The 22,337-nt window shown below is 46.4% G+C and overlaps 1 protein-coding gene across 2 annotated transcripts; it reads right to left on the bottom strand.

Moving 5' to 3' along the window:
- Window positions 1-1,415: 1,415 nt before the first annotated feature.
- Bnip3l (BCL2 interacting protein 3 like) lies at window positions 1,416-22,296 on the bottom strand. Of its 2 annotated transcripts, none has more exons than XM_023561434.2 (6): window positions 22,094-22,296; window positions 15,201-15,384; window positions 10,490-10,562; window positions 5,937-6,040; window positions 5,680-5,829; window positions 1,416-4,015 (listed from the first exon to the last, which is right to left on the bottom strand). In XM_023561434.2, the coding sequence occupies exons 1-6, from the start codon at window positions 22,191-22,193 to the stop codon at window positions 3,967-3,969; spliced, it is 660 nt and encodes a 219-aa protein (XP_023417202.2). In that variant the 5' UTR covers window positions 22,194-22,296; the 3' UTR covers window positions 1,416-3,966. The 2 variants fall into 2 exon arrangements, with proteins under 2 accessions (XP_023417202.2, XP_063090975.1); XM_063234905.1 differs by lacking the exon at window positions 22,094-22,296 and adding an exon at window positions 16,091-16,238.
- Between the last annotated feature and the right edge of the window lie 41 nt (window positions 22,297-22,337).

Here is a 22,337-nt window from a genome sequence, read left to right as displayed (position 1 = left end):
GGCTGAACCTGCCAGGCAAGCACCTACTGCTGGCGGAATCTACAGTCCTCTTCTCCCAGAAAAGTGGATGAGAACACAAAGATACCTTCTTAGAAAGGAAGCTGGGTGTGGTGGCTCACTCCTGTAATCCCAGTGCCAGGCTGAGGCAGGAGGATCAGTGCAAGTTCAAGACCAGTCTGGGCTACAAAGTGAGCCCTAGGCCGGCCTGAACTGCATAACGAGACCCTACCTCAAAAATAAAAATAAAAAATAGTGAGCTCAGCCAGCATATTATGTATCAGTTCCAGGCACGTCACCTCAGATTTCCGGTTCCCCTAACCTCTTGTCCTTTCCTTTATGCTTCAAATTTTCCTCTTCTCTCAAAATTGAAGTTTTTCAAACAGTGCTAGTTTAGGCGCTGGCCTTAAAGGTGTCATTCCTCACATCTAAGCTATTTCAAATCCAATAAAATGGTCAAAACTGTTTTTTTGGTGTTGGAAATTCAGTAATTTGCAATACACATTTAATGCACACCAAGTGAACGCATGTGAGGAGCCACAGCACCTGTCTAATGATTATACCTCAGGGTGGTGGCTGCCAGGGCCAGGCATCCAGCACCAGTACCTGGGGGTGGGGTGGCAGCAGCAGTGGCACTTCTAGGGGGACGGTGACTGCAGGGGTAGGGTTGGGGAGAAGCCAGCTCGGAAGCCACTTTACCCCTCAGCACAGCGGAGAGGCTGTCGGGTGTCACTGATCTGCTGTGGAACAGTTCTCGTGGCAGCTGAGAGGAAAGGGGCAGCATGGTGCCAGCGGGAAGGAAGCTCTGGGGCCCAGCATGGAAAAAGGCAAGCCGGGTGGGTGGTTGTCCCTCAGCCTCCTCAACCGGCTGAACCCGGACTCCCACACCGACGTTGGCAGACGTGGTAACTGCATACACCTCACATCGCCACCACCTGACACACTTCACCTGGAGCGAGAGGCACACGAGTGTGACGCTGCTGAAATCCACGTCTGGATGCGTCTAGCTGAGGCTGCAATCCTTTCATCTATCATTTTCAGACCACATGAGTTGAATCCATGGATGTGGAGCCCATGGACGTGGACAGCTGTTTTGGTGCTGGGGAGCAAATCCAGGGTCTCGGGCACCAGCTCTGGCAGTATGCGTGCCCACCTCTCCGGGCACACGTGCCACTCCTCCCGCCCATGCCCTCCAGCTCTCCTTGGCAGTGATGCCTCACTGCTGCCTGGCTACAAGCTCGGCACCTTGCACACAGCTTTACGTGTGGCACAGACACTCTGTGTGGCTAGGGGCACGTGCTCCAGGCACCCCGTTTCTGATTGGGGGATGTGCACCAGGGAAGGCTCACCTAACAAGTAGACCTGCCCCCTCCTAAACTCCTGGCAACATACGGGACAGAAAAACGATACACCGCACAGAAAGTTTTGTGAGAGCTTTAATGGCACAAAATGTTTATAGCTACAAGGTATACATGTATTGTAAACTGTGTACGATGGTACAAAATGCTAACTGAATAGAAGATGCAGAATCACTTTGGCTCAGTTAATTCCAATAATTTAGAAATTCACCTCACTGGCCGGGTCTTTCATCTTCCTTTGTATAGTAAATGTTTATACTCCATCACAGTGACACATCACAGTTGTCACCAGCCTAGGCAGGGCACTTTTGCTCCTGGTTTTACAAATGAACATCTTAAACCAGTTTTCGTGGACACAAGAAAAAAGCCCTCCTTTTCAGCCCCAAACTGTAAACAGGTATAAAGCTTTTTAAACATTAATCTTAGAATGTCAACTGTCAATGGCCTTTCCAATCAATCTGTTGCATTCAACAAAAATCTGGCCACTACCAAGAAATCCTGCATGTGCTTACTGTACAGGAAGTGCTAGTATTATGATGTATTCATTTTTAGTTAATATTATTTAACTTTACAGATACTTTAAGAAATAGGGCAAAAAATAAATTTGCTTTCAATGCTGGGAAAAAAATCATAAACATACCCAAAGTCCACTGATAAAATTGCTACTGAATTCAGAAAGAGTACAATATAATGCCTATAAAAAGTTGCTCTTAAAGTATAATTTTACTCTTCTCTCCCAGAGATCAGCCGTGTATTGTGTATTGTAGTATTTCAGCACAGCTATTTGGTTCTCTTAGCTTTACCAGCCTTCCCAATTTTATTCAGACTTTTCATAACACAGTGGGTTTACCTACTTTCCAAAGAAATTCCAATGTGAACACTTGAAATAAACAGAAGGCAAATCAAGTGTTACCAGGGTTAAGAGTAAGACAGAAACAAGGTCCAGTAAGATATCTAGCATTATTTAGACCTCAAATTCTAGAAAGAAACAAAAGAAAATCATTCAGAAAACTGTTTTGGACATATCATCATTCTTAAAGACAACCAGCTATGTTCTTGAAGACAGAGAGAAATTGGTATTTTTATTTAATCTGTGTTATTTCCCACTCTACCATGGCAGCTTTACAAACCTTGACGAGAGAAAAGAGTTAGCTTTTGCAAACTGGCAGACCTGGTTGCTACAATAGTGTTTTATTCAAGTTAACCTCCGATGCACTTTACAGACTGCAAGCTTTAAGATTAACAATGGTCCTCTAAATAGTCAACAGCAAGGTCTGTATCATAAACAGTAATTATTTATATATAAAACATATAGTAGTATCTTTCATAGTCATGCTAGATGTTCTGAAATCCAATGAAACCTGCTCAAAATAATCTGTAATCTTGATGTTTTCTAAAATTTGGTCCTAAAGCTTCACATTTTAGAAACAAACAAAAAAGAATGTCACTGAAGAATCTGCTGCGTGTTCTGAAACGTCAGGGGGGATGTGACCGAACGGCAGCCACAGGAGACCGCAGGTCCGTGGCATCGCAGGGCCACTTCGGGAAGACGGCTCAGTGAGCCCGAGAGCAGCTGCGCGGACATGGCGGCCCCTTCCACAAATGTCACCTGTTCCCACCACCCAGGGGTGTTTTCTGGAGTTGCACAAGTGCTTGGAATAACTCTGAAGTGATTTTCTTCAGAGTTTAAAGGCTTCAGAGTATAATTGAAGCTTCCTAAAACAAGAAGCCTGGATTAACATCACAAATTGGACTCATTCCAAAGTCTTTTCTTACAGGAAAATAAAAGAAATTAAAAAAAAAAAAAACTGAAGAGTTATGAAAAAGTCACATGCAACTAACATATGGAAATACCAAACACACAAAAATCTGAAAAGCAATTTCATATGTCTAGGCCTGAGACGTTCCTTATCGGAAATAAAGAGTCTACACCATAGAAAAGACGGCATTACAACACACTAGTATTAAAATCTGCTGATGTAGTTAGTTCTTATTCTATTTCCTACCTACCATTTATACAGCCTGCCTCCCGTGGATCAGAAGGCGCTATTAGGAGGCTTGGGAAAAAAGTGGCTCCAAAGCTGGTTTAAAATAACTTTATTGCCCAGGATATTTTTCCTTGTCTTTTGCGGGTTGTTTTTGTTTTTGTTTTTTCTTTTTTAATAACTACAAATTCAAGCTCAGAGAAGCCTGTCTCTGTGTTGGAAAACAAAGCTTATGCTAACCTGATCTTGTCTGGAGAGAGGGTAGCTTCACTGCTGGAGGAAAATCTTTGCCATAGTCTAGTAATTAGCTCACGGTGCTAACAGGAGATAACAGCACTGCTGACAAAATTATGCTCTGCTGGTGGCGGTCGAGGAAAAAAAGCCCTTGCAAATTTCTAAACAACAGTAAACTGTTAGGAAATTCTAAAGTGTCTCACAGGCCAAAAAGGGAGTCAGGTTAGTAAAATGCCTCGTCAGAGTCTGAATAAAATACTGATTGGAGAGTTACTGGAACCAGGTGTGTAGAAACAGGGCGGTAGGCTGGGTCATGCTTACGATGGTCTGAGTTCAGATAAACTACGTGACAATACACCAGTGCAGGGCCGCCGTCCCGCAGCGCTCCTCACTCAGTAGGTGCTGGCAGAAGGCGTGCTCAGGCGTTTCCCGATGTAGATGCTGAAAGGAAGCAGAGCGTGTCACTGCACACCTCTCCGTGGTGGCGGCGGCTCGTTCCCAGCACAGTGGCTGGTGCCCAGAAATGATCACCTAGGTTTTCATGGTGCTGAGACCAAACCCAGGGCTTCATACGCCCCGGGCAGAGTGAGCTCCACTGCTGCCCTGGCTGTTGTAACCCTGCTGCCCGCTTGCCAAACTGGGTCCACGGGGACAGCGTGGGGGCAATGGAGAGATGCAGCCGACCGAGCAGAGGGGACAGACTCCCTGAAGAGTTGGGGCCCTCCGCCACAGGATCCTGCACTCAGCAGTCAGAAGCTCCTCTGCTGTTTTATAAATACAGCTCAGGTCTAGACCAGATTATTTGGGTGCTCATTATAGGGGAAAAGAAAAAGAATAAAAAATCCAGGAAGCTGCCAGTGCTTTGGGGACAGCTGCCAATAATCCTTAAAAGGGCCAGGGGCCCGTTTGACCTTCCAGTGTCACGCCAGTGCTTGACCCTGCCAGAGTGGAAGGAAGGAAGCCGAGGAGCTCCGTGAGCAGCCCATCCCCGCAGCTACGGAGCAGCAGACCTTTCAAACCGTTTCACATTCACCTGCAGCAAGCCACACGCAAGGCAAAGCAAAGCACGGCATAAAACAAGAAGAGCCTGAGGTGTCCCGAAAGCGGGGGCCACTGCAAGGCACAGAATCTGGCCAACGAGGCCACCAGCCAGGCCCCCAGCATCCGTGCTGTCCTTCGCAGCCTCGCCACCACCCATGTGTGGTCCAGGAGAGGTGACTGCAGCAGGAGACCTGGGGGGAGCAGAGCGTCGTGGGCACGGAACCACTTTCTTTCTCCACTCGGGAGGGTGAGGGCTGAGCTCTCTGCTGGTGCCACACACAGAAAATGACCATGGCCACTTACAGATTAGCGTGACAAATGCAGAGTGAAGAAAATTAACAGCTGCTCTTTACTTCTAAAATCTTTCCAAAGAATAGTCCCTCAATAATTGAAATCAAGAAAAAAGCAAGAAATTTAAGAAGAGCCTGGAAAATTAATGTATTATAGTAAATATGAGCCTATTTTAGAATAAACAAAAACCTGTAAAATTGAAAGAAAAAATCATTTCACATTAATCCCAAAATTTACATGCTGGAGATTTTTATAACTTATTCAAGATTCACTAAATTTTATACAACAAAACTCAAAAAAGAAAAATAGATCATCGAAGTGCCCACTTAAAATCACCAGCTGGGAGATTACTGTGACATCTTAGTCTTAGATAAGAGAAAGTCCTACCATCCTGACAACCAGCCAGGTGTGGCAGAGCTCCCTTGTACCCTCCTCAGCACTCTGGGAAGCTGAGGCAAGGTCAGAAAGAGTTCCAGCCCTACCTGGTCAGCTTTACAAACCAACAAGACCTCGTCTCAAATCATAAAAAGAAAATTTACAACAGGGCTGGACACAGGGCTCAGTGCAAAGGCCCTGGGTATGCACCTCAGCACTGAAAAAAATCATCAATTATTAAGCCACCAATTGGCAGACCAGCTGTGTGTCCACCTTATTTACACAAACTGTTAAAAGCAAAGCCATGTAAACAACTTTCATGTATATTTCTTCATCACAAACTAAACTTCTGAGAATGAAGTGCACGGAAAACACTAGAGGAGTTTAACAGTACTCACCCTAGCCCCAAAGCCAAAACGTGGGACAGGAATAGAGATGGGATGAACACTTTCAGAAACTCCGCAGAGAAAATGCCCCCTTTCTTCATGGCTCCACTTTTCCTCATGCTCAGGGATGCGGAGCGCTTCGGGTGTCTGAAGTGGAACTCCCTGAGGGAGGGATCAGAAACACAAGGCTGGGGGGACCCCTGGGCATCTCCAGGCCCTGGGCACTGGGCAGAGGCCGGCAGGCCCCAGATGATGCAGGGAGCACTTACTTTGGTGGAATGTTTTCAGGTCTGCTAGACCAGTCCGACACCCAGTCTGCACTTTTCTTCAAAGCCTCTACTTCCTTCTCTCCTTCTGCAGCTTCTTCTTCTGACTGTAAATAAGAATTCAAACTTAAGAAGGGGGAACCAATTCCTTCCATTATATAGACAAACGCAGAGAAATAAACTCAAGATCGTACATTAGTAATTCCTATGTAAGAACAGGCCACCCTCTGAAAAAGGCTGAAGAAATGATCTAACAGTGCTGAGCACTGTACTGCTCTGTGGAAAGAGCCCCAGCAGCGGGTAGACCTGCCCTTGCCAAGGCAATCTCCTGCCGTGCTGCTCAAAGTGGAGCACCAGGGTACTGCTCAATCAGGTCACCTTAGTCTCCTCACTTGTGTAAAATTTTAATGCTTCGTAAAAAGGAAACATATCAAAAAGGAATAGCAGAAATAAACTGGTGAGAAATAAAAGCAAGCGGGAGATGTGATGGGGAAGTGTGACAGTCGTCCTGGGTGCAGGCTCAGAGACCAGCGTCCCCCTGAGCACTCAGGTGTGTTCCCCGACTGACTCTGCACCAAGCCTGTAACACTGAGCTGCAGCAGGTCCTTCTCACACTGCAGGCCAGGAATAATTAAAATTTCCCAAAGTCCCTTTTTTACTAGAACCTAGGGAAATGAGAAATTGCCCAAACGGATGGTATCACTTCATCCCATTCTGGAATGTGAGAACTGAAGGACTGTGATGCTTTGACCCTATACCCATAGGTGTCGAAGTTGAGAAGTGTCTCCTCTGATTTGGGTAGGACCCGCTCTCTGGTCCCAGCTCCTGCTCCCTTGGGCAGGTGGATGGTTGCCCCAGAGCCTCACACCACCCCAATTCAGCGACACAGCTGTCCCAGGAGGGTGCCTGTGACAGGCTCTGCACACAGACAATGCACCCACCAAAGCAGAGGGAACCCTACAGATGTCTGTGGACCCAGGCATTCCACTGGGCAAGGAGATTCCTCAGAACCAGGAGTCCAGTGGGCTCTTTGCAGCCCAGGGAATTCTCCTACAGCAAGTCACTTCTCTCATTTTGCACATGCAGAGCCCGCCTCTCGACACTGAAGTCATCCCTGTTTACAACTCTCTGGTGGCCTCCATCTCTCTCCTAGCAGCTCAGATTCGGGCTTCCATTTTTGGACAAGTTAGTATTTCATGCTTTCCAACATGATGCACAAGCAGTAAGACTGTATGTTCTCCATTTTTTAAAAAGGCAGTAGCATTTTCTCTCAACTGAGTCAAGTTTTCTTTTCATTAGTATTTAAAACAACAAAACACAACTCCTGCCAAATCTCTAGACCTCTTCTAAGCTAAGGGGGTGCACTCTCTTCCTTTACCATGATTCTGTTTCCTCCCATCTTAATCTTACATTTAATCTTCCTTTAATTAAAATTCCTTTAATCTTAAATTGGCTACTCTCAGGAGTTATTAACCTAATGACATGCAGCTCCGGCTTGGAACTGAACGGCAGCCACCTCCCCATCTCCGCAGGGCAGACCCCAGGCCAGTCCTGTGTGGGTGCCCTACTCTCCTCACCCGCAGCTTTGCCGGTTCTCTCAGGGCCCCAAACTAGAATTAGACTGCGCACAGGGACCTATGTGCAGGAAAGCTGCGGTCTTGCAAGGCAGAGACCACCTTCCGGGTATACTCAGCACCCTCTCTGGTGCAAAGTCACACTGCAACTGTGCCTAATTTAGGTCATTCCAGTCCACTTTCGGCTACCAATGAAGACTTCTGCTTCCATTGCAGCACTCCAGCAGTTTGTGTGACGCCCACTCATGCAGTACTGGGACCCCCAAAACCACAAGCCCCAGGCCTCTGCGGCTCTGGCTCATCATGCACAGAGTTCTGTGCACAATTCTACCAGGTGGCTTGTTTCAGCGGGGGCCAGGGCACCACAGGACTGCGATCTGGATCTAATGTCCCAGCCTTGTCACCTGGATAACTAAGTTGGCCCAATTTCCCCACGTGTCCTTGAGGATAACACCACCTCTTTCACCGGACACATGAGTAAGAAGCATTTTTAAAAAGTTAACACTCAACACCTACCTGGCTAAATGCCAGCGCCTGTCCTGCCTGTTCTTGCTCCCACAACCGTTTCAAAACCGTCCTGCTCTTCAAGGACACACATGAAAATGTCTCAGAGGATAAAGTTCAGCGACAGTCTTTTGTTAAATGTTTCTACACCTTAGCCCTTAAGACTTTTCTCATTCTCATGAAAAAAATTCATTTTCCCAAATCCCAAATTTTTAAATTATTTCTTCAGTTAAAGTGCAGAAGGTTCCTTGAAAACAGATAATGATGCTACCGTTATCTCCTTATTTTAAGCCTTACTCGGCAGCTCTGCTTCTTAAGGAGCCAGACTGCTCTCAGCAGCCCTTCCTGGGTCTACTCAACTAACCTGCTTCGTTCCCTGGCTTCTCATTGCCAGGGTTCTTCCAATTTGTTTCTGCATGGGGAACACACTGGCAATCCACCACGACCTGACAAAAATGCTAAAAATCTTGTACTTCTCTCCGGAATTTCACAAATTCTAGGGACCTGGAATTCTAGCATGGAGGCTCAGCTCTAGAATCCATGTAAAGCGCTCTGACAGGTGTCAGGTACACCTGTTTATACACTTCCGTCCCCGCCACCAGCCAGGACAGCACTTCCCAGCTGTCCTCTGCATCCTTAGGGTCGCAAGGGAAAGTATGTGTGGAGGCGATCGCAGTGAAACGTCAGAGATACCTGGTTTAAGAAACAGCATCACCCGGTAGTGGGGTGTTTAGAGCCATTACTCAGGGTCACCTCCTACGTGAACCAGGACTACAGCACTTTCCAGGTATCTGACTTTAGAACTTTCTCATGGAGCTTCTCATGGAGTGAACATTTGTCAGACAAGTTCTGGAAAATGTTAGTATAGATTTTCGACCTGTCCATATGTACCGAAGCTAAACAGACTGCAAACACCTTTCAAGGAATGACTACAGCCAAGAATATTTCTCTCTTGGATGCTTGGTACATTTTTCTGTTATAAGGATTTTACATACTCTATTTAGTTACACCCTACCGCCTGTGTCCAGACTGGCAAACGTCAGCCAGTGATCCAACAATTCTGTCAGGCTGTCTTCCTACATGTCAGCCTTGCCATTATAGGCTTCCCTACAGGCTAAAGCTCAATGCACAGGTGTTCCAGGATTCAGACGAGTAAAAACAGCCACAGTCCAGGTTACGGAGAACCTGTACTGCCTCTAAACAGCAGACTGACCAGGTACTTCTAGGGCAAAATGTTTCTAGTGCAGAGTGCAGGACTAGGGACCAAGAAAACATCACAAAACAAGTGTGTGTGTGTGTGTGTGTGTGTGTGTGTGTGTGTATAGTCTGTGAAAAACAAAAAAGTATACACATCTCACCAGTTTACCCTATTAATGTCTGGAAACTAATAGTCACCACTTTGAGCACCTCTTGTTATTGTACAGGCCAAAGGTACTTGTATGAATCCATGATGTTTCAATAAATTTAGTATTAAAATACTTATACAAGTTTCTTTCCCTCATGTATACACTTTTTGGGCAGACTGTGTGTGTGTGTATATATTGACACAATGTCTTATTATGTGATGATTGGCCTTGACCTTGTGATCTTCTTTCCTCAGTTCCCAAGTACTAGGATTACAGTTGTGCACCACACATCTGTTCAACAAGGTTTTTGAGAACTTACGAAACATTCATTCAATATTTTTAAACACCTTAGTGCAGGAGAAGGCGGCAATGGTTCCTCCTCAAGAATTTATTCTGCTGTGACACTGTCAGTTGACTCCATGCATCCATAGCTAGGCACTGGCCACGTGTACCCTAACTCATTAGCAACAATCAGATGCGAACGATCCTTTTTTTTAAGTTTTGTAATGCAAACCTTCGTAAGACTGCAAAATTGTACCCAACTATATTCCCAACCATGTCAACTTCTGGTGACCTGTATTTATCTTTTTAGTTAATTCAAGGCTATTTAGTTAATTTAGATGAATTTTTTATCTCTAGTTTTTTAAGTTACTGCTTTGATTTGGACGCAGCCAAAATCTTCATACCTAGTTCCAGTTCCTCACCTGCATTTCCACAGACTCTGTTATCTTACATGAGCCATTTGGCCCAGACTCTCTGCCTCTAAGATCAAGAAACTCGCCTTGGAACAGCGAGACCACACATCATCGCCAGGAACTTTCCCACTCTGAGAGTAAAACAGCCCAAAATTCATAGGTGTAAATAATTGCAGTATGAACTATACTACCCTAAATAAACCCAACAATCAGAATTAGCCAACTTGGAACAGTTTCTGACTGCATTGTTTTAGTGACAGCTCAATGCACCTGGCCACATGACAGACATCAGCCGGTGATTCCACAGGTGCAGGTGGACTTCCCCCGGAAGCCCTGCCTTGTACTGGACCAGGTCTCCTTGAACAGGTTCCTGCCAGCCACAGGCAGAGGACCTGCACACCTCGCCCCTGTCTCCTGGGGGTCACCGCCTCACTCACCTGAGAGCTGTGGTCCCTGCTGTTGTGCATCTCCACATCGAACATGATCTGCCCGTCTTCCTGAGGGGAGGGGCTGGGTGAGAAAACGCACTCCGTTAGTTTTCATCTGTTTCCCGTCCAATGTCCAGCCTTTACCGGAAATCAGAAAATTAAGCTATAGAATGATGACTTTAAAAAAGGAGGGAATTCAAAAAGTAGACCATGTAAGCAACCTGTGTGCGACAGCATGTAGCCAAATGAAACAGAGCACTCTTACAAAATGTTCTAGACTGTCAGAGCTGATGAATTCCTTTACAACAGTAAAGCCACAAAGGAAATTACCTTGTAAACGTACAAGGCTCCCATCATCTTGTTCTCTTTTCCAACTAAACGTTGGGGATGTATAACATTCTTTCACCATTGATCACTCACCCCCAGCAGCTCTCCAAGTGCAAAGAGTATTTCTCAGACTCTTTCAGTATCTGCAAGGCTGACACTGCTTTCACAATACTACAGGCCTGACTTCCCACCTCACTGGCCTCCTTCCATGAGTGTACAGCGAGTGGCACGCTCCAAGGGCTGGGTGCTATGTGACATTACAGCAAACTCAACAGAAAAGGCATGAGAACCCAGCTATTTTCTATTAAGCTATTAACTCTACTAAAACAAGTTGCAAAAATGAAAATCACTCTCACAGTTTCTTAGTAGTTTTATTTTTGGTTGTAAGAAAGTTATTTTTCAGGGGCTGGGGATTTAGCTCAGCGGAATAAGCACCTGCCTTACAAGCAGGCAGTTGTGAGTTCAATCCCCGGTACTGATAAGAAAGAAAAACACACACACACACAAAAAAAAAAAAAAAGAAAAAAGAAAGAAAAAGTTATTTTTCATTGCAAGAGTTCCTTATGTTAGGGTTAAATTCTTTTTACGTGGTACTGGGCAATGAACCCAGAGCCTCATATACGTTAACCAAGCACTTTTCCACTGAGCTATGTCCAAGCCCTTTTTGAGATAAGGTCCTGCTGAGTGAGTGGCTTAGGCTGGCCTCAAACTTGTGACCCTCTTATCTCATCCTTCTGAGCAGCTGGGACTACAGCCACTAGGCCAGATTTAAATCTTGTTTTGGTTTCCTTTGGAGGAGGGTGCTGGAGATGGGTGCCACTGGGGCTGAGCCAGGCCCTCAGGCATGTCCTATTTACTGAGCTTCAATCCCAACCCCAGTTAAATCTCTAACACAGCAAAACCCAACACACAACCCCGGCACTAAAATTCTCCAAGTACCTCATAGTTTTTAGATTGCAAAGGAAATGGAAACTCAAAACTTAGAGAACTACTGTTGTATTTATCTCTAAATATATGTCCTGAGCTATCTCAGAGTGAGTTATATAAACCTGTATCTGAATATAAATACCTTTATGATAGTACAAAACATATTCCCAGACCTATAAAAGTTCAGATGGCCAGGGATGTAGCTCCAGGGGCAGCACTTATCTAGCAAGTCTGTGAATCCAATTATGGAGGGAAAACAAAAGGCTGCCCATGTAAAATCTACAGATAAACTCCCAGACAAAAATACATCATTACAAACTGTATTTGACAGAACAGACTGATGTGTTAAGTTCTTTTCTTGCTTTATCAATCAATCCCTGCATAAGCACAGTGAATCACTGGATCTTTCATCATATCTAAAATAAAGCTGAGGCCGGGCGTGGTGGCTCACTCCTGTAATCCCAGCACTCGGGAGGCTGAGGCAGGAGGATTGTTGCAAGTTCAAGACCAACCTGGGCTACAAAGTGAGCTCAAGGTCAGTCTGAACTGCACAGCGAGACCCTGTCTCAAAAAAGACAAATAATAATAATAAATAAATAAAATAAAATAAAGGCGAGGCCCAGCTCCCGGGTCCCATTGCAGACCCTTCGGCCTCTAGATATGGACTCTCAGGGAACACTGCAGTGGGCTCCCGGTCTTAGACTGCTCCTTCAGGTCTCTAGGGCACCTGACTCTCCAAGTGGCCACTGCAAGTGGCCTTATCAGTGCTGACCTATTCATATATCTGGCATTGTATCTGCTTCTCCAGTGAGCACTGACAGAGTCATCGACTGCCCTGAACAATTCTCTGGACATGACAGCAAGTGCCTAGCACCACTGGATACAAGATATAGCAGTAGAGTGAGTTCCCTATCTGTGCCTGTCCACGCTGGGTTGGCATCAGCTTAGAAGCCTGCCTTGGGCTGCTGTGCCCAGGTCAGTCAGGACCCCCAGACCACGCTCCACTCCACTGCTTGGACCCCACTCAGGAAGCACAGCTTCTCAGGGGTGCGTTGCCCACATCTCCCACTGACCTGGGAAGCAACAGGGCTTCCACCCTGGCTCCTTCCAGGGTCTGCTTGGCATGTCTCTGCTCCGCCCTGACAGCTGAACAACAAGCTCTGTGGATGGCGTGGGCACTTCGTCAGGTTTCTTTTGGCAGTCCTGGTGACCGGCACTGAGCTATAACCCAAATGCTTCCCTTTCTTTTCAAAGAAGGCCTCACAAAATCACCCAGGCTGGACTTGAACTTGCAATCCTTCCACTTCTGCTTCTCAGAGCACTGGGGTTACACACGTGGCTTGCACCTTGGTACTTTTAAAGGCTCCCTGGATCAATCTAGTGGGCAGTCAAGGTTGGAAACCTTCACAACTGTGTGGAACACAAAGCAAAGCACACGTGTTCTCTTCTAGTAACCGCTGCAGGAACAAAAGCCAATCTATGCAATAATTTTTAAGTTGAAAACACCCAACCATTTAAAATTCTTCCACCTAGGAAAAACACTTAACTTCAAATGCAGCAGAGCGTGCAGATTCAAATGACATGAATGTCGAGTCGAAGACCTTTCCAGAGGGCATCAGTCAGAACCCCAGGAGACGTTACTGAGTGGAGTTCACTGCCCTGGAGCCAGGCCAGTGAGGGTGAGAAAGCGCCCAAAGAGTAGGTAGCCCCCCTTTCCACAAATTCAGAAGCCTATGTTAGACACAGTCCTGGGCAGGTGGATTCATATTCCATCACACGGACCAGCGTGGCTGACACGAGAGACCACAGGGGAGCAGGTACCTTCTCTGCACCATGGGAACAACAGGCTTGTGGCCTGGAGAGTGCGGCAGAACAGGCCACAACAGGCGAGCACTCAAGACAGAGGATGCTCTTCCCTTCAAGGCGGCCCACAACCTATGCCGTCCCTGGGGGACAGCAAATGCTGCTGCCTGGAAGCCATGGCAGGCTGCTCAGAAGAGCCATCTGGCTCAGTGCCACCTCTATTAGGAACCGCCCCCAGGCTCTGAGAAGCACAGGCAGGTCAGAGATGATTGAGGACCTGAGGGTGTGGGTGTGTCACGCCACTTGGCCCAGTCCTCTGGCTGCCTCCTAACCCCAGTGGATCATGAGACACAAAGGAAGGTGCAACACAACATGACCTCTTTCCCTCCCTTGATAGAACTAGACATGCTGTACCATGTTTTAGAAACTATAAAAATACTAAGTACTCTGGCCAGGGATTTAGTTCAGTGGTGTAAGCACCTGCCTGGCAAGCATGAGGTCGCGAGTTCGATCCCTGGTACCCCCCAAAAACCACTTAAGTACCCATAACTCTGTTCTCCACACTCAGCTACTGTTTATATTTTAAAGCCTTCCCTTAATCTTTATTTCCCATGTGTCCACTTTTTGTACGCTCAGATCAGTTCACAGAATTAACCCAAAGATCACAATATAATGGCATGCTGGCCACTGCACTAAAATTTTCCCCCCAGTACCGTCGATTGACCCAGGGATGCTCTACCACTGAGCTACATTCCTAGCTTTTTTTTTTTTTAATTTTCACAGTTTTGTGAAGTTCCCAGGCTGGCCTCAAAGGTTCAATCCTTCCAGTTTAGCCTCCCAAGCACTACCACACCCAACTGCACTAAGAATTTTTAATACCTGGTCCCTTTGGAAAACAAAAAAACCCTTAGACTAAAAAATAATTTAATGACCTGGTTTCATTCTACACATACATCTCTCTGAATTCTTAGTCTGTCATAAGCAAATCTTAATCAGCAGAATTAGTGTCTTTTGGTCAAATACCAAAAAAAGGAAGAGCTGAAACAAAAATTCCCTGAGGAATCAGGCATGGTGGTGCACGCCTGTGGCCCTCGCACTCTGGGAGGCTGAAACAGGAGAATCACAAGTTTGAGCCCAGCCTGGACAACTCAGCAACTCATTGAGTTCCTGCCTCTCCCATCTCCCCTCAAAAAAGCCAGGTGTGCAGTTCAGTGCAAAGGCTCTGTGTTTACTTCATAGCATTTGGGGGAAAAAAACACAAAAACAAAACACTGCCTGTCAGGCACCCACACTGACTGGGCATCTGCTGCTCACACCCAGAGGGAATCCCGATGTCCAGAGGGACCTGTAATGCAGGCACAGTGTGTGACTGTAACATGGGGACAACAACCCAGGAAGATCACCAGCGATGAATTCCACAAATTAACGTTTATACTACTGACTTTGAAACTGATAAACCACCTCAAATACAGTAAGAAAAACCACTTCATCTGAGGAACAGTGGGCACGTCAGTACCTGTCCATCGTCAGTACCTGTCCATCAGCAGTCTGACCTGCACGCTGGCTGCTGTCCGCCAGGCGGTGGGTGCTGTTAAATGAAGATCAAGCAAAGGAGGACTTCCTCTGTGCGCCAGCCTCCACCCCACCCCGTGGTCTAGCTCACCTGTCACAGTGAGAGCTGCCTCTAGAACTGCTCTGTCCCGACTCATGCTGCGCGTCCAGAAGGATCTTCTCCATGTCTCCATTGTGGATGGAGGACGAGGAAGGGACGTGTTCCAAACCCCCATTCTTCCCGTTGCCATTATCACTGCCGTTGCTGCTGTTCATGGGTAGCTCCACCCAGGAACCTGTTGGACGGGTCAGATAATTAACCACTAACCATCGCAGGACTGAAATCTGTCCTGCGCACACAGCTGTCATTGAGGAGAACTCAGATAAGCGGACCCACTCGCCTCAGTGCTAACGCAAGTCAGCTGCAGCAAATAAACAAGCAGCGGCCAGGGGAACCCCCTCAAATGCTACTCCTGAAGGTGCTCAAGCACTCAAGCAAGGCAGAAGGGGGGGTCTAATGCTCCTTAGAAGGAGCGTCTTTAGACTGATTTTCTCTCCGCTTAATGCTTACTTTACATACCATCATTGATTTATTAAAAACCAAGCATGCCCTCAAAAAATGAACTTTATTACTACACAGACTACTTGCCTTTATTATTTTAGTTTTACACACACTTAATATACATACAGTCCATAGTCTACCTCAGCTTTTTAGCTGTATCTGCTTCACAAATTAAATGAATGTGACTTAGAAACATTATAAAGTTCATCTAAACAGGTTTACAACTACAACCCAAAGGACATGCCAGAGGAAATCTAAATGCATTCACAAAATTCCATTTGTGCACAAACTCAGAGCATAAAGTTAAGGCAGCTGATTCTTTGCAAAGTCAGGTGACAATGCTAAAACTCCTGGGGAATCACGGCCGCTCTACTCCGCATCTTGTTTTATTCCTTCCCTTTGTACCCTGCACTTCCTCCTCTTTCACTCTCTTGGCATACCTGGTGAACCTGTCTCTTCTCCGTCTTGACCTGCGAGTTCCTACTGCCTTGGGTTTGCATCAAGCCTCACTGGTTTGGAGGGCCAAGCAGCTGCAGCTGCCCCCCAGGCTGAAGCCAGTTTTGGGGGCAGTCTGAAGGGTGGGGCTGCAGGAAAAGGGGTGGGCGCAAGCGATGAGCACAGGTCCTGACAATTTTTACTGGCCCAAAGGGTTTGTTGAAGGATGCTGGTGCTTGAATTTTATTAAGAACTGGTAACAGTAGCTAAGATACCAACTTCACAATAGAGAGATGGAATTAGTATTATTAAAAATTAGTATTAAAAATTTACAATAAATTTGGTTTGAGGAAATGTAACCCAGTAGTTTGGTGGAACCACTCCCTTGAGAGGGCCAGGCAGACCAGGGGTTCCAGCACTCAGTAGGAGGTACCCTCAGCACCACTCAATCTTGAACACATGCCTGTCTGGAGTGCAGGCTGCAGCAGACTGACCTAACGGAGGAGAAGCTCTCAGGCCAGCTGGCTGGGACTCCCAGGCCACTGCTCCTCCTGTGTTCCTGTGACCCATGCCTCTGCCTCCCAGGCTGCCTGGTGGGAAGGAGAGGCTGCACCTAGGGAGCTCATTCTCAGAACACTGCTTGCTAAAGGACGTGACTCACTGAGGGCAGCCCCAGGAACATCCTTGTCCCATCGCCAGGGGCTCCTCAGGACAGTGCTGCCAGATGACACAAGTGGGGGGCAGCTGTTCGGCCTCATTCCCTACTCACTCATCAGTAGGCACAGCCTAGAGAAACAGCTAGAGTGCTAACTACAACAGGCAAGGCTAGGACAGATACTTTGATTCTGCAGCAGTTCTGGAGTGCAGGATGCCCCAAAAGCAGCCTTAAATTTACAGCCATGCAAAGTATCTGAATGGAGGGGAGAGTGTTACATAACAAACTTTTTTTCTACTCCCACTGCTTTCAGTATTTTCAAACTTCTTTTGAAATCATTTCTTGTAAGAGAACCCAGTGAGTAAAATAACTCCCAAAGCTGCTCTGGCAGAACAGAACTAAGCAGTAAAGGTTCCGGAAGGGCCCACAGAAGCAGCCAGCCTTTCTTAAAACACAGAGTGCACTTGGGGTATCTGATCAGAAGCCGGGCAGCTACCAATGCCAGCTTCTTCTACTCCTTGCTTTTTGAAGGACTTTCGAACCAGTGTGCACAGTAAAATCTATTTTTTGCACTAAAAAATACATAGTGAGTGTAGGCAATGCAGGTCTGTAATCCTAAAACTCCGGGAGGCTGAGACAGGAGGATTCTAAATTTGAGCCCAGCTTGAGCAACTGTCAACTTATTGAAACCCAGTCTCAAAATAAAAAACAAAGGAAAACACAAGGACTCAGGATGCAGCTCAGTCTGAAGCCTCTGGGCTTGATCCTTGTGTCACAAAACAACACAGTATTGACTCATCTAACATGTATTTTAGGAATTTGAAAAGACAGGCCTCAGAGAGCAGGATAAAAATGATCCTTATTCTTGGCCCTATCGTGTTGAATCAAGAGGGCAACTCTTCTACCTAAAGCAGACCCTTCCTGTTTTCAGGCAAGATCTCGGTCAGCTGCCCTGGCTGACCCCGAACTCAGGACCCTTCCACTTGGGCCTCCCTAGGGGCTTGAAGTTCAGTTCTGTCACTGCACCTGGCTTGGCAGACCGTTTTTGTCTTACAAACAGTGGCACAGTAGTGAAAGGCATAGACTGAAGCCAGAGAGCCACTCTTTTCCAGGACTAGTTCCCCTCTTTGCCTCAGTTTCCTGATCTGTGAAATGGGAATAGCAGTTGTATCAATCTTAGAGAAGTTAGAAAGACTGCATGAACACAGGAAAACAAGGCAAGTCCCTAGGACACGCTATGCACATATTCACTACTGTGGTAACTGTATTCTGTGTATTTAAAAAATCATTTCTGATTACAAAAAATGCATTCTCGGAGAAGTAAACATCCACATATAAGGTTAAATAGTACCTCACTAACTTCCCACCCCACTCCCAAGGAAGTCACTTTAAAATGGCTTTACATGGAGACTTCTGCCATTTTTTCAAATACAGTTGTTGAAATGCAACTTCTGTTGCTTCTATAAACAGATGGAAATGTGCTACAGATGTTTATTTAATTTTTATCTTTTAGATGTTTCTGTAAGCAGTGCTTTCACTCAGGGCTGTTCTTCACATTAATACATGCAGATGTTTATTCTTTTCAACACCGGCACTGTTCTCACTGCTTATAAAGATGCCTCCAACTAACCCTCCACCCAAAGGCAACACTTAACCGGGGCTGAAAAGAACATCCTGTCAAGTAACAGGTGGGCACTGTTTTTTTAAGGAACTTTAAAAAGGCAAATTTCCTTAAACTCAGTAATTTTCTTCCAGAAGTATCACCTAGGAAAATATGTAACATTACAAAGAATGCTACATGACATTACTTAAGAGGCTACACATCAGCCTTTTCTTTTGAGTAACAAGAACAAATCTGACTCTTTCCCACCTCTTAATTCACCCTGGACTGACAGCCAGATTACAGACAGGGATTACAGAAGTTCTATCTCTACCAATCTTCACAAAGTCCCCTTGTCACCTGGAAAGAAAACAAGGCAGGACAGGAGGGCTGTGCTAAGCAACACAAGTAAAAAGCTCCAACAGAATTCTCTTCCTAATAAAATAAGCAAGCTTTAAAACCAGAGCTGGTAGCGTTGTTATTTTAGAAGACGCTTTACAAGTTGGAAGTTTACAAGTCTGTGCGCTCTGCACACAGACACAGGGATGTGTTTTCTAGTTCAAGTCCTTGAGATCGACTGAAGAATTATCAAAGTTGGTCCAGGAACTGTGATTATACTCATGCTTGTACCCTGCAGACATCTCACTTCTATGATCACCAGTTTATCTTCAGGCGTATTGGGCAGAGTATTTCTCCCCAGCTTTTTCGAGGCGAGGACGACACAGCTTGCTGCACGCGCTTCTTTCCTTAGAGCCCTTTCTGTCTGTGATTTCAGGGACCAGATGCTGGACCCACACCAGCCGAGGGCAGACCTATGACACGACCCTTACTTGCTGCACCAAGTGGGTACCTGCACATGGTGACTTCTTTATTCAAAAACCGATTCTGGGGCAATGGTGTTTCACGTGTCACATGGTAAGAGCCCTCTTGCCACACTGGGGAAGCAAGGACACTGTGGCTGAAGGGCTTTAAAAGGGAAAGAAAAACCTGTACTTCCCATATCGAACACCCTGATTTTCCTGTGCGATACACTCAAATCTCAAGACGTAATTATTCAAACATTAAGAAACCTGATAGTTTTTAAAGAGTAAAAATGGAAGCATTCTTTTAACAAAACTGGATGTCCGCCTTGCTGCTAATTTGTTATGAAAGTGCCCTTAGAGTTGGAAACTTAAAACACAAAACACATCAGAGAAAATCTTGACATTTCAAATATTTTAATAATTTATTACTATTAAGACTCTGATGCCAAGCATGGTGCTTCACACCTGTAAGCCCAGCACTGAGGAGGCTGATGCAGGAGCGTCTCTTGAGTATAAGGTCAGCCTGGGCCACATAGTAAGTTCAAGGCCAGTTTGAATTACATGGCAAGATTGTGTCTCAAAAAAAAAGAAAAGAAAAAAATTAAGACTGCTCTGACTCCTAACTTAAAAGTAAAATCCTAAATCAGGGATCGTCTGTATGAATTTCACCTTCCATTTCCAGCTGTGCAATGTTACCCAACACAACTTACAGCAATTTAGATGGTATGAGATGCTTGAATTTCTGCCCAGGGCCTAGAACTCACTTCAAAGAGTCAATAAGGCTGTCTTGTTCTGTTCAAGTATAAAGAGCTAAAAAAGCAAAGAGGCAAGACAAGTAAGTATGGCATTATTCAAGAGCTTTTCAGTCATTTAAAAGCTCAGCCTATTCCCAAATAAAACACTTTCTATCTAGCAGACTTCCAAAAGCAACACCTGGAATCACATACAAGCTGCATGTTCTTACACTTTTGTAAAAGCTAGTAAGAACGAAGCAAGAAATGACTGGCTGAAGACATCAAACATCTCACAAGTCTGCCAGATGTCAAGATAAACAATCACAAGCTGGGTGTGGTGGTGCATTCTTGTAAGCCCAGCACATTGAGAGGCTGAGGCAAGAGTATCCTACGTCTGAGCCAAGCCTGGGCAATTTATCTAGTGAGACCTGGTTTCAGAATAAAAATCAAAAAGCGGATGGTGGTGTACCTCAGTGCAAAGGCCTTGGCTTCAAATTCCCAGAAAGATTTAAGGAAATTACATATACCTCAATTACATATATAGCTCAGTCTTCGTTGTTGTTTTGTTACAGGGTCACAGAAAAATATAAATCCCTTTGCTTTCTGTGTAATCACACACACACTGATGCCATATTTGACTCAGAAAAAAACATGAAGCACAACTAGAAAACAATATAAAAGAAAGGCTGGCCCCCAGTGTACACTGAATAACATACTGAAAGGTGAGATACAGGCCCATTAAAAACGATCCTGAAAAGAACCCAAGACCGGCTGAAAGTGGGAACAGAGCTCTGGATCGCAGCCAGCTGTGGACCTGCCCAAGACCCTTGACTCTAGACCCACTTTTTTGCCAGTAAAAACAAGGTACACTTAGATCTCCAAGGTCGCTTCTCATTGTTTAATTCACGTTTCCAAGAAAAGTACGGTTTAAAAACATGGGTAATTTATTCTAGTTTGATATAAGTGACATTTAAACTAGGGGCAATAACATAAAAACTTTACATTCCAAAACACCAGACACGTATAAGCTTACAAAAAAGGTCAACATTAGCTCATCAGAAGATGGAGCAGCAGCAATAAACAATGGAAACAGGTAAAAATATCTAAATCCTAACCCTGCCCTGCAAAGACAGAAACTTCTCTTAAAATGTTTAGGCCGTGCTGGAAGCATCCCCCTCTTGTGAAATAAACTGCACGATCTTTCGGCATCCGGATCCTTTTTAAGCGCTTGCATCTGGCCATATGGTGACTGCCCCCACTACCTCTTTCATAAGAGATGAAATGAAGAAAGGTTAGGCAAGAACCTTTCCAACAAGACGAGGTGCTCACGACAACAGCAACAGTCTTAGGACAAGCTGTCAGGGCACCAGAAGGTTATGCAAAGCAGTCGCCGCAGGCAGTCACTCGGTAACGCTCCCGAACTTTCAAAGACCTGGATGTCTGTGTGTTTTTCATTGTTTCTGAAAACTCACTGCTCAGACTCCGTGATGGGTGCAACGTTAGGTGGTGTATGAGGCCTAAACCACTTACTGGGCACGCGATACCACCGTTTAAAAAAATTATTTCAGCAAATTTGGGCCACGCAAGATATTATTTTTTTAAACGCTCAAAGCCTCCTCATCCCCACACTGAGTTACCAAACCCATTTTCTTGACCAGCATGTGGCAACAAAGGAATACAACTGGCAGGCTCGGGCTCGACCGTCGAGCCGGGACCCTGATCTCCGAGTGGGTCTGACCAGAGTCCCACACCGGCTTGGCCGCTCGTCCCGTCCAGCGGCCCGCGCTCCGCGCCCCGCCCGCCGCGCGTCCATCCCTTTGCATCCCCGCCGCACGTCCCCGGCCCGGCCCACGTCCCCCAGCAGCCCGCTCCGCCCACTTCCACCTCCCCCACGGCCCGCTCCCGAAGCTGAGCTCAAGGGGCCACCACGGGCGGCCGCGTGAACCCCTCCCCGCCACCCCGACCGACTGGGCCTCAACAGAAGGAAAACCCTAGCGCCCGCAGCCCACGACCCCCGGAGCCGGCGCAAATGCGCCGTGAGGAAGACTCGAGCGCCTCTTCCTGACTGGAGGCGGGCGCTGTCAATCACGCGGACATCCTTGCCCTAGAACCAATGGACGGCCTTCTCCTCCCGCCCCCCTCGCGGCGCAGGCGGCGGCCACCCGAGCAGCTCCTCCTCCCCCATCCCCGGCCGAGCTCGTCGGCCCAGCACTCACTATTGAGGCCGGCTGGCGGCGGTAAAGACTGTTCCCCTTCCTCGCAGTTGTTGTTGTTGTTGTGCAGGGGAGGTGGAGGCTCAATTAAATGAGACGACATGGTCTGTCGGCTGGAAGAGCTTCGGCCGCCGCAGGACCGTCTCCGGTTCTCGGGCAGCAACACAACAAGGCGAGTCCCCCGCCCCCTTTTCTGCGCTTGCGCAGTCCCTCCCCTTCTGTGACGTCAGGACCCGCCCGATCACGT

The sequence above is a fragment of the Cavia porcellus genome, unplaced genomic scaffold (assembly GCF_034190915.1).
Source record: "Cavia porcellus strain 051 isolate PalLab524CR breed Dunkin Hartley unplaced genomic scaffold, mCavPor4.1 scaffold_24, whole genome shotgun sequence".
In the NCBI taxonomy this organism is placed as follows: Eukaryota; Metazoa; Chordata; class Mammalia; order Rodentia; family Caviidae; genus Cavia; species Cavia porcellus.
Note: the sequence above shows the minus strand (reverse complement) of the source record. Positions and strands in the feature narration are given on the sequence as shown.

What these genes read in the sequence shown, in the direction of transcription:
- Bnip3l (XM_023561434.2), bottom strand. Translation starts at nt 22,193, where the DNA reads ATGTCGTCTCATTTAATTGAGCCTCCACCTCCCCTGCACAACAACAAC. An exon ending in GCCGCCAGCCGGCCTCAATA is followed by an intron (nt 15,385 to 22,093) that starts GTGAGTGCTGGG and finishes CCCGTCCAACAG; the next exon opens with GTTCCTGGGTGGAGCTACCC. An exon ending in CCTGAAAACATTCCACCAAA is followed by an intron (nt 5,830 to 5,936) that starts GTAAGTGCTCCC and finishes TCCCTCCCTCAG; the next exon opens with GGAGTTCCACTTCAGACACC.